Source organism: Chelonia mydas, chromosome 2 (genome assembly GCF_015237465.2).
Source record: "Chelonia mydas isolate rCheMyd1 chromosome 2, rCheMyd1.pri.v2, whole genome shotgun sequence".
NCBI classification, from domain to species: Eukaryota; Metazoa; Chordata; order Testudines; family Cheloniidae; genus Chelonia; species Chelonia mydas.
Genome location: NC_057850.1, coordinates 38672142 through 38684420, shown reverse-complemented (window position 1 = coordinate 38684420; position 12279 = coordinate 38672142). Strand labels below are relative to the sequence as shown.

At 36.5% G+C, this 12279-nt stretch overlaps 1 protein-coding gene across 16 annotated transcripts in view; it reads left to right on the top strand.

Moving 5' to 3' along the window:
- The window catches only part of VPS13B (vacuolar protein sorting 13 homolog B), a 914031-nt gene that overhangs the window by 595082 nt on the left and 306670 nt on the right, over positions 1-12279 (top strand). For 12 of the 16 annotated variants that reach the window (XM_037892217.2, XM_037892214.2, XM_043539292.1 and 9 more), the window contains exons 28-30: positions 1220-1361; positions 4519-4927; positions 10493-10610. In XM_037892217.2, the coding sequence (XP_037748145.1) occupies positions 1220-1361; positions 4519-4927; positions 10493-10610 (669 nt within the window). Of the gene's footprint in view, positions 1-562; positions 630-1219; positions 1362-4518; positions 4928-10492; positions 10611-12279 lie in introns of those variants that run through there. The other 4 variants (XM_027818377.3, XM_043539293.1, XM_043539296.1 and 1 more) reach the window with 2 other exon arrangements.

The following is a 12279-nucleotide window of genomic DNA, read 5'->3' as shown; positions in this document are numbered from 1 at the left end:
GAGAACAATCGGAAGGAAATTCAGTGTATACCTCTCATTCTGTCCTTAATTCAGTTATCAATTCATTTGAGACTTAGTACAATGAACAAACACTACAGGTTGTGTGTGAAAAGTAGATCCATTCTGAATTTTCTTTCTTTTCTCTGAATTAGAAATATATATTTGTTTGAACGTATTGTAACAATTATTAATCAAACCTTACATTTTCTTTCTAGAAACTTCTGTTGCAGTTTATACCATGATGCTTTTAGATATAATAGCATACACCAAGCCCTCATACTATTAACAAGTTACTATTTCCACAGATTCTGTGAAAGGCTTGAGAGGTTCTTTGTTCTGAATAGTCTAAAGCTTCAAACTCTCCAGAGCTTCCTTCCAACTTAGTAGTGTTCTTTCTTTGCTTAAGTTTTATCAGGTTATTAAGTTACTCCACTTAACATAATTGCATTGTCAAATCTAGTTTCAATTCATAAACTATTCAAAGTACACTCTATATATGACTAAATTCTGTGGACTCAAACCAAATGCAGAGAACAGATAAGGTGAACATTCTGTTTTCCAGGCCAGGGGAAGGCTGGCAGTCAGGACATTCTGAAGGAATATTTCTACAATGCAAAGAAAAACTTGTGGTGAGATTTTTGTAGTGGAATAAGATGCTTAACAAAATAACTCTGTTCTAAAACTTAAACAATATAATTTTTCTTTGTTCTCAGACATGTTCAGAAGAATGATTGCAAGAATTATAATACAAAACATAATTTTACCACTTCATAACCAATTTTGTGCTTATGAACAAGTACTCTAAATTTGAAATGTAATTGGATACTGTTTTCCTTTCTCAATTTTTTTGTTCTTGTAATCATCCTCTTCCACGCTAATAAAGCTTTTTGCTGAATGTTTAATTCCGAGAAAATCAAGTGATAAGTCTGTTTTGTGTGCAGAATTCTATTAGATTTTAATTCCATGACCTCTTGATTGGGTTGTCCTTTCCCATAAATTACAGTATTTCAAATTTATATTTTTCACACCAGTTTTTCTTTTGATTTCCTTGAATTTGGGCATTTCAGAAGGTGTGTGTGACACATGCTATGTCTCACAGCTGTGCAGAGCTATGCAAATTTCAGCATAATTTAAAATTCTACATTTTTTTGGCTTATGGCTTTTGTTTTGTTTTGTTTTTCTTTTTGTCTTTTTCCTCCTCTCTGTGCATCACCTCAAGCCTTGGGGAAGACTGTTGGTCTCTGGGGCAATACGGAGGTGTATTCCTTTCCTGTACTGACAAGCTGAACAGACGTACCTTGTTGGTTCGACCCGTCAGCAAGCAGGACCCTTTCAGTAATTTCTCTGGCTTCTTTCCTCCTGTAAGAAATCCTTTTAAAACTTATAGTACAGAACTTCCATTAACAAACACAAGTAGGAGAAAAAATATCTCAAATGTCATTAGTTTCTTCCCATTATTTGTCATTTATATTTTCTCTGTACTGAATATATTTATTATCTTGTTTTACTCCCTTTTTGTTCTCTGGCAACAATTGTCAAATTCCTTTGCCTGGGCCTGGGAAGCAGTGTCTTTTGTTTCCTCTGAAATCTACACCACTGCTATTTGGTAAAGTGGCAAAGCTAGAATGCCTCATTTAAAGTAACTAAGATCCTGATCGCAGGATGTACTTAAGCACATGCGTAAGCCTAGGCATGTGAGTAGTCCCATTGAAATCAGTGGGACTGCTGAAATACTTTAAAGATAAGCATGTATGGAAGTGTTTGCTGGATTGAGGCCCAAATGTGTGCGCAAAAGCCAGTATTGTATATTGTATCTTGTTTGTGGTGGCTGTAATGATATTCTCAGTGCCTTTAATTACTTTATGTAACTGAGCTATGCCTTAAACTAATTTATTCACATATATTATTTACAATATATACAATAATTACAGAAAACCGTTCATATGGTCACAATTCCTTGAAAGTCTCAGAACATTACAGTAGTCTCAGCCAGCAAGTAATACGAGTTACTTAACTGTTTCTCTTGCATGGCCTTTTTCCTATTTGATTAATAGTCATGAGCAAGCACAAAACTTAGAGTGGCCTAGAAGTAATACCAAAAAAAGCATAAAGGGCCAAAATGTGCTAACCTGGATGCCTGTTAGGCTTGGCTAGGCTCCCTACTTCGAGCATTGCTACCTGGCTCCTGGTGCATGGGATCGCAGTGCTGCTCAGGTTTGGCCCTACTCCCCTGAAGCTGAGGTGGCCAGGCCAAATTTGAGTAAGTGATGTTGTAACTTGTCGCACAGGCTCACACAAATTTGGCCTGGCCTCACCACCATCAGGGGGGCCAGGCCAAACCTGAGCAATACTGCGATGCCAGGGGCCCAGTCGTAACTCCTGGAGCAGGGAGCTGAGCCCGGCGAGCCCTGTGGGATAGAAGCTGCTTCAACCAGGACAGGGGTTTTGTGGGTTCAAGCGGACAGACCCACAAAACCCAGAACTATTGGGGTGCCTTACTGCGCACTACACATGTCTACACTTTTGGTGGTGTGTAGGGTACATGTAGTGACACTTCTCAGTAAAAAGCAGGTTGCATTCACACTGCAGTGCGTAGCTACACAGAGCAGGGAAAGGCGCTGGCTGGAGGGAGGCAGCAGGAAAAGGTTCTGGCAGTGGGACAGTACACTGCTAAAAATAGTATAGAGATGGGAGGCACTGCTTGGGCATGTGGGTACATACCTTAAGGTTCTGGTGTGTCCTTACTCACCTAAGCAGTGCTTCACCATCCACACTGAAATTTATACCTGTGCTGGGAGGACATGCAATATTTGTACTCTGCATGCCGCCATAAGTGTAATCGTAGCCTAAGAGTGCTTTCAGGCAGTTTTGCTTAGTATGCTTCTGAAGTGTATTAAGCTAATGTGCACAAAGATACTCTTAGTGTGCCGTACGAATGTCCACGAAGGGAGTTAGAACAGAGTAGCTAGTGTGGGCTTTTCCCTGATGTAGACAAGCCTTATGTATTCAGTCTCTCATATTCACAGAAATGAAAAATTTTAAAAATTACTAAAAATACAATCATACAATTTTTCTAGCAACTCCCATTGAAGTTAATGGGAGTTGCTAGAAAAATTGTATGATTGTATTTTTTGAAGTTAATGGGAGTAGAGACCTGAGCAGGTTACAGCACGGACCCTTTATCTTTAGTGGTATGACAGATTATATGAAATATTTCTGTGTTAGTGGAAGTTCTGTTCCATTTGATTTATTTTCTGTCATGAATATGTCCATCATTCTTTTACTTATTCTAGTTGTTCAAATTTGTTCTAATAAGAGTGAAAGCTAACTTACTAATTGGTTACAATTCACTTAATCATATGATCTTTCAGCTTCTCGGCATTACAAATACTAATTACATTTATGTAGGAAGTTAGTGCTTACATTTATAAAAATTTTAAGTACATTAATTATTGATTCTGAATAAATAAAATCTGAAAATGTTGAAAGAAGCATCTACTCTGTTTACAAAATGCAGTTGCTATACTTATGCTTCAGTGATTAAGCACTATTATCATAATGATATATAATATTATGTCAAAACCAATTTGATTTTATTTGCTTTCCTTTATTGTTAAAATTATTTAATTTGTTTTATTAGTTTATTTTAAAATTCTCAACTTTTGCAGTACCTCACTCAAGGTCAATTTTCAGTCAGAAATGAATGTTTAATCTAGATACTGGAGGAGATTTTTCAAAGGTACAGATGCCAGGAGCCTAATACACTCTGACAGCCAATGGGAGTTAGGCATCTAACTTCCAAATGTGCCTTAGAAAATCTTTCCCTCTGTGTAAAGAAATCTTGCAAATTTCTGAAGAATAATGTAATAAATTTTGAAAGGTTTTTTTTTAGTATTGAGATGAATTATTTAGTGTATAGGGTGTGGTAGTTAGTATTACGGGTGTTCTGCAGGAGAAATTTGAAGTAAAAAGTTATCTTGTCATCGCTGGTATAGAGTGATGGTTGGGCCCACAGAGGGAATGAAAGCGATAATAAACTCTCTAAAATGAAGAAGGGGTAACGGAATGTAGATAATTCTAATCTTATGCACAATTTTTTAATAAATATTTTTTGGTAAATTTTGACTTTCTGAAGTGCAAGAAATATTTTGGGTAGTAGTATTTGAGGGATATTAAGCTACCAGGCTGTGTTCAATGGTTTATGTACAGCACAGATGAACAGAAAAAAATGAATGTTTAGTGTCACTAAAATATTCAGCAGTTCCAGCTTACATTGAGCTGTGCTGTGATAACGTTTGGTCATACTGTGAGGTAGATGGCCCTTCTAAAAATTTAAATAAGCCTTTTCTTTTGTTGTTTGGAGAAAGTAAGAAGCCCCTGTCCCATCCCTCTCCCCACCCCCCCAAAAAAAACCCTGAAAAGATGAGCTAATAAAGAAATAATATTATTCTCTGTTTAAGATGTTTAACCTGTTCTCTTTACTGCAGTTTTCATTATTGTTTCTTTTTCCTGGAACAGACAACTGCAAAACTTTTAGATGGCTCACACCAACAACATGGATTTCTCTCTCTCACTTATACAAAGGCTGTAACAAAAAATGTCCGGCACAAGTTGATATCAAGAAATGAACGAAGAACTTTCCATAAGTTATCTGAAGGTCTCAATGATGGGTCTCCTCATTTTCTTCATGAGATCCTTCTTTCTGCTCAGGCATTTGATGTTGTCCTATGTTTCCCTTTGCTTAATGCAATTGCAAGTATATTTCAAGCAAGGCTGCCAAGGAATCAAAAAGAGAAAAGCAAATCACCTGGCCAACCTATGAGGACTCATACTCTAACATCTCGGAACTTACCTCTGATTTATATCAACACAGGTGTAATCAGAGTCTTCTTTCCCCAAACTGAGGAAATTCAACATGATACAGGAGGTACTATGTACTGTATGAATTTATTTATTATGTGAAACATTTACTTCCTCCACGCTCTTTGGTGAGGGTTAAACGTCACAAGATGAAACAGATCTTTTAAGCAAGTTTCTTTGCACTCTATTCAGGTGAATTATAGGGAAATCTAGTCCCTTTGACCAAAAGGTTCTATCTCAATTATCTCACTGCTGCTTGTGATAATGGCATATTTAGCAATGTTCCTGGGGCTCTCATACTGTAAGACACAGAGATGGAAAATAAAATTAATATGATACACACTAGATTTCTTAAGAGTTATAGAAACAGTTACTTGGGAGGTCTACCTTTGTCTGTCCATAGCGTTTGGGCTGTGAATGTCATTGTTAAAGGAGTTGGTCAGGAGTTGCATGGAGAGAACTTAAGCCCTGAGTCTGTAATTAGATCTGCAAGAGTTGACTCTTGTGCCAGCACTGACCCCCTTTGAGGCCAGTGGATGTCCATGCTGGTACAAAGTATCCACCTAGGACAGATGGATCCATTTGCAGGAATAGGACCTTATGGTAGGGAACTACTGAAAACCCTCAGGGCTTACATACACAAACATTCAGTTTGTAGCAAGTTAGAGTGTGAATCTGTCCCAGAATTAGCCTGTTGCAGACTAACTGTCTGTGTGGACCCTGCTGATACATGAATAGTTTGTTAATGTGCCTTGATGTAGTCCCATTTCAAAGGGGACTAGATCAAAAATCATTAACAAATTGTTAATGCACATGAGCAGGGTCCACAGTCAGTCAATCTATGGCAGGCTAATGCGAAGTAGATTCACAGCTCAGCTTGCCACAAACTAAATGTTCAAGTTAGACAAGCCCTCAGACAGCTGGGCAGATGGATGGGTACTTAGAAAGATGGAGGGTGTAAAAGCCTTGTGCTCAGTTAAACCATTACTCTAAGTCTCTGCATTAAGTGGCTTGATGCCCACCACAAAATATATTTATTATGTTTATACTCAGGCTTTTAATTCTTGCATCTACATAGAAAGACATTAACGTTAAAAGTACACCTACAGACAGCTAGAGACTATATAGTTACAAGTACTGTACTCCCACTGTCAACTACCCTTCTGAGAAAGGAACAAAATGTATTACTGATATAATGCTATGTTTACATAAGGCATATAGGTATGGTTTGTTGCTATTATCTGCAAATAATACACAATCTAAACCCATGAGGGTAGAGTTTAAATTTTCACATAACCTAACAACAAGAGGTGCAGACAGAGTGAGTTTAGTTGGATTATTTTTTTGCCAACATCCTCTACAATTTTCCAACTGGGAATGGCAGAAATACAGTCAGATAAAATTAGAATGGCTTTGTTGGCAAGGAAGAGTTATCGTTCTGCTGGGAAGGGAGTCTGAGGCATGCTGTCAAGGAAATTTTTTAAAGAATATGTTTTTGCAACATCTGTAGCTTTGCACTTCATTAAAATTACATTTATAAAAAATGCTCTGGCTGGCTTAAAGAAAGAAAGACTGACCTTGTGCTATCCACGTTTTCAAACAATTACAAATAGCAGAACTGCTGTGGGTAAGCTTGAATGGAGGTTGTAAACACACATGCATGTATAAAGAATGGCCGAAAGAGTTAAAACTTTATTAAAATAAAAACAGAACAAACTTACCCCCAAAACTAGAATTTCTGGAGTTTCATGAAAATGTGAAGGTCACTGCCAGACCCTTTCTGTCTCTTTCTTCTTTCACCCCAACCCTTTCTAAACTCAGGTACTTCTGAATGAGGACATTGAGGTCTCCTTGCCCCTGAAGTCTAGAGACTGTAACAAAGGCCAAGGCTTGAATATGACCAGCTGTTATTTTTAAATTAACAATGGCCCTTTAAATTTTAGGATTTGAACTGCTTTTGAAGGCCTCTGTAGTATATAGTCCATCTGCAAGAGGTGTTCATATATTAGTTTCAGGTCATTACAGTATACCAAAAAAAGTTGTTATTTCAATATGACAATTTAAATTAATATGCTACATGGTACTATATTGGGCATATTTTCTCTAAATGTTTCATGAGTTAACTATTAAAATATGATTGATCTTTCCTTTGCCATCAGTTAGGACATCTATTAGTCACAGGCCTGTGTAACCACTGATGCCTGTTTTCTTTTTAAAAATTCAGTGTAACTTTTCTTTTCTTCAGCACAAAATGTTCAAAGTATCATGTTTCTTTGATAGTTATTTCAGTAGCACAACCAGATTAGAGGTGTTTTCTAGCAAGTCTCATGCTGGACTTGGTGATCCCCAAAGATGACATGCTGTAATATTGCACTTTTCATGTTGATCATAATTTTTTTCTCACTCCTCTATATCTAAGGACATCATTACACTGAAACAGATGTTGTACAAGACAGTCTCTTTAATACCAGGAAAGTTAAAGGTGTTACAAAAATGAATGTTGATGTTATATACTGTATTATAAATACTTACTGTCTAGGGCCCTCATCCTGAAAACATGGCACAGCTTAACACTCATAGTAGTCCCACTGAATTCAGTAGGACTACTTACATTAATGAAGTTAATGTACATGTGTATGACTCTGCATTCTGGAGCCTATATAAATTATATAAAAAAGTTTTAGTTAATTGTGCCATTATTCTTGAGGGTTAAATCTCTTTTTTAACGTTAAATACCAAAACGCATGAAAAGCTTCACCAAGTGCAAGCATGGTGCTAAACAAAGAATTTAGCTCTTGAGGCTGTGTAACAGCTGGATTACATAAACATTTAAGAATTACTGCTAAAATATCTGTTTAAAAAATCCTAAAACATAACAATTGCAGTAGGGCACCTTACTTTATGTACTGTAACTTCTGTTTTCTACTTTTGCAGTATGTTTATAGTCATCTAATTTAACAAAAGAGCAAAATGAGTTTTTATGTACTCATGAAATATAGTTTAATGCATCTAACAGACCGTGTAAAGAATGAAACTAATTATTTAAAAAACCCTCATTTGAAGGATACAAAAGTACAAGAGCTTTCCCACGTATTAGTCAAGTGAGTACTTTGCCAGTGAGCCACAGGTGTGCAGCACTAGGGGTAGATGAAAACAAAAGTGAATGTGAGGGGCCTTATGACATATATATCTATAATAAATTTGTCCCAGGGTGCATTCATTGTGTAATATATACATTCTTACTCAGAACTTTAGAAATACATAAACAGGCAACCATGGTTTTATTCATTATAGTTTCCACATAGAAGATTTCCCCTGAAAAGTTGAGGAGAGTATGTGTGGCAGAATATGAGTTAAGAGGTGTATTCTCCATCAGTAAATCAGGACATAAATCACCTATACCCCCAACACAGACGCATCAAAATATTGATTAGTATGGTACTTTCTATATATGTTAAAGATTTAATTTGTTAAACCATGTGACATTGCATTACTCTTTGGTACATTTTGTGCTCGGTAAGCTGCAAGTGTTGGATGTACTCATGGTACTGAATACATTTACACACTTTCTTTTACCAAAATCCAAACGCTTGTTTAAAAAAAAAAAAGACGACGACGACTTTCTCAAGTGCTACTTTTTTTTGCCTACCCTTGCTCACAAATAGTGTCATGTTTTACAGCATAAGTGTGGTGGTGACCCGAGTAATATTGAGACTACTGAGTAGGGTTCTATTTATTGCACTGTATTAAATGATTAAAGTGACAAATACTGGAAACAAGAGATCCAGAACCACTTTTGTTCGGTATTCTAAAATCCTTAGCATAAAAAGGATTTGGGTGAGAAAGAGAGAAAATGCCATACTTAGCATGGGGATCTTCCACCCAAAACCTTTAAAATAATATTAAAACACATTTAATATCCTTCCCTCTTTCCCCCACAGACATTTTAAAGCACATTATGTTAATTCAACACCAGCAGTAGGTAGTTGAGTCTAATATTTAGGCGTAGTAAAAAAAAAAATCAAAACTATTTGGTTTTGGTTAAAAGTTATTGGCAGAAAAAGTTTTTTGCGGGCATTTAAGAATTCCCCCTTCAGTGCTTGCAACCAAAACAACTGAGCATCATTTTGCTCAGATTAAGGACTGAAGGATCTGGGCTCTGATTTTTGGGTAGACAGGTTTCCTGCAAGCAAATCATTTGTACTATCACTCAGCGGTTTACTTTGCAGCATCTTGCATTATGTCGTTTTTTCTGTATTACCCAGAATTCTATGATCACTGAGATCCGTTCACAAAAGTTATATTTCCAGACTACAGAGCAGGGCCTCAGAATGTGGCTGTCTGATTCACCAAGAAATGAATTGGTCTGTAGAAGCCATTCAAAAATAAAAAAGCTGAGGACTGACTAGTTCTTTCCACATCAAGCAATGCATTATTTCGTAAAGTACTTCAACTCTCTTCTGTGGCTGAACATTTACTTACAGAACAAGATATCTGAAGTATCTTACTGGGTGGCCACAGATGGTGAAATGGGCTGGGTTTAAGTACTTCCATATTACGTGGGTTGATATGTGTAATGTATGTAATATGTATAATACTGAAGATGGAGTGGGAAACTCTATGAGCATGCTCGGTCATATACTTTAGATATTACTGGCAGTTTCCCAATTGCCATAAAATCCTTCAAAGTAGGAGTGCTGCAAAATACCTAATACAAGTCTTTGTGGCTGTTGAAATAGAACACAATTTTTTTTTTCAGTGATGATGCAAGAGAGCTGTGGAACTTCAGTGTACTATGAGCAATAGAATCTAATTTTTTTCTCAGAAGAGCTCTGGTTTTATGTCTAATTCAGCATTCATTTAAAGTAAACATTTTCTTCATCTGGCTAAAATATAAAACCTAATTTAGACAAAGTAAAAAGTAGAGGTTTTTCATTATAGCAGTTGAGAATGCCACAAAAGAGACTTCTTCACAGATACATATCACATCTTTTTATTTTTTCACAGTGTGTAGGATGTTATATACTGTGCTGAATATATATTGCACACCACTGAGCCCAATCTTGCTATCTTTGTGTTTATCATGTTTGTTGCAATCAGTAAGGTGTGCTCCATGGATAACTGGTGAAAGATCTGCTATTGTGTGGTGAGATTGTAAAATCTTGCATTCTTTGATTCATACCTTCCAAAGGAGCCCACAACATAACGCTGAGTATTATTTTAACATTTTAGGTATGTATATGCTTCAGTAGGGTGTACATGGGGAAGCAGCTGTAGAATACGAAAATCTGTTGGAATCAATATCCTTTTGAAAAGGTATTTTTAAAATATGATAGCTCAAGGTAGAGCAAGAGGTCACAGATTATAATTTAAGTGCAAGACAGAACTCTATGGGGAAACCTGGCACCAAGTAACAGCCTTCTCTGTTCTATATCATAATAGTAGTGCTATTGACTGCAATGGGGTTATTTGCGCAAGTAGTAACTCTTGTGCATAATTTTTTGCTGGATTGAATCCTTAGTACATAGTCTGATTCAGAGATTCTTAATAAACAATATTTTATATATGTCTGCAATGTACCTCTGTGCACACATCCACTTATAAAACAGATGCATGTTTTCTCTCTCCTTAGCTGAAGCTAATCAGGCAATAAAAGAAGACACTTTGATTCTCAAGATTGGCTCTGTCTCTATGGCTCCCCAGGCTGACAACCCTCTTAGCAGAGCTGTACTCAGAAAAGATATTTACCAGTAAGTATTTTTCTTATATCTAAACTCACAAATATTTCATTTGTAGGGGAAGTTAATTGATCAATAAAACTTGGTCCATGCAGCCTGTAAAAGTACTTTTGATATTCAAAACCAGGTATTTTTTATTTTTTTCACTTGCAGGCTTTTAAATCAATTCAGACATATCAAGTATTTCTGTGAAGTGTTGATGCATAACAGAATTTAAATGTCAAGTCATTGTGAAAGTAAAGATCATAGATGAAAGCATTTTAAGAGACTTGGTTTTATGTAGCGAAAACTCAGATCACCTAAGAAGAAAAGGGACTGTTTGTAACTAGCATAGCTCTCAATAGCAGTGTAGTGTGAAAGTGATAGATACTCACAATGTAAATGGTAAACACACGTTCAAAATGCAGGACTGTTGATGTCATGTGGATCAAAGCTGTAAAGGAGAGCAAATTCTAAAGAGACATTTCACAGTAAACACATTTTCTGCAAAAATGTCATGCTCTGGATTGTGTCATTGAGTATGTGCAAACCTCACTAATTATATGTAGGCAGCAAAACTGGCAAACATATGTAATCAACATGATAAAAAATAATGTATGATATTTAGTAGAGTTGGCTCTGATGCCAGACATGAAAGTGTGGTTGCAAATAATACCAAGTGAGAAAAGTTACAGAAATACAGATGAACAAGTGTCTTATACTTCCTGTTGGTCTGTTTCTCAGATGTGGCAATATTTTTGTTTGAAAAGTACTTCATACTGCACTTCAGCATAAGTTACAAACATCAAAATCCTTTCCCAGCAGTAAAACATTTACTGCTTAGAAAATGACAGCAATTTTACTTTGTTAAGTGTAGGAACTTTTAGGATGGCAGGAGACCATGAAATTTCTCCAGCTCCTTGTCTCTTCTGTTCATCGAGAAATTATAAGGCAGTCTTTTTTTCTCCAAATACTTGTCAAATTTCCATTTGAAAATATTTGAATTATTATATTTGCTCATATGTTTGTCACTAGTAGCTTATTCCTTATATTAAATGGGCTGTGACTATTATCACATTAGGATCCCTTCTGTGAAAGTTCTTTGTGTCCTGTTGCCAGTGACTGCTTTCAATGAGGAGATCTGAACCAGTTCCCACTCTCTCACAAATGTACTGGCTTCTGTCTCCGTGGTTCCTCCGATCTCACAATCCCCCCCACCCACTAAATTAGTTTGTGAGGAGCAAAACCAAAACTACATCTTACTGTCCTTCCCTTCCTCTGTTCCTATCCTATCCTATCTAAAAACTATTTTAAAAAATTCCCCTAGCATAAATTTGAACCTGCAAGATCTAGTTTCAATAATGTAATCTCCAGTGCTGTCTGTTACAGTGGGCATGTGGCACTCCTTACATAGACATTAAAGACTAAATGGGCCAGATTTTTAGCTGGTGTAAATTGTCATAACTCCACTGAAGTCAGTGAAGCTACACCAATTTATACTAGCTGAGAATTTGGTCCAGTGCTCTTGCATCTGTGGGTGCAGTACATCACATTTCCAGAACTAGTTCAGTCCAATGATTAGGGGTCCTGAAGCTTTCTTTTAAGTTGGTGGTTTATAATGCACTAGACCAATGGTCCTTTTCATTTGTGGACCTCTGAAAAATTTTGAATGGAGGTGCGGACCACTTTGAAAATCTTAGAC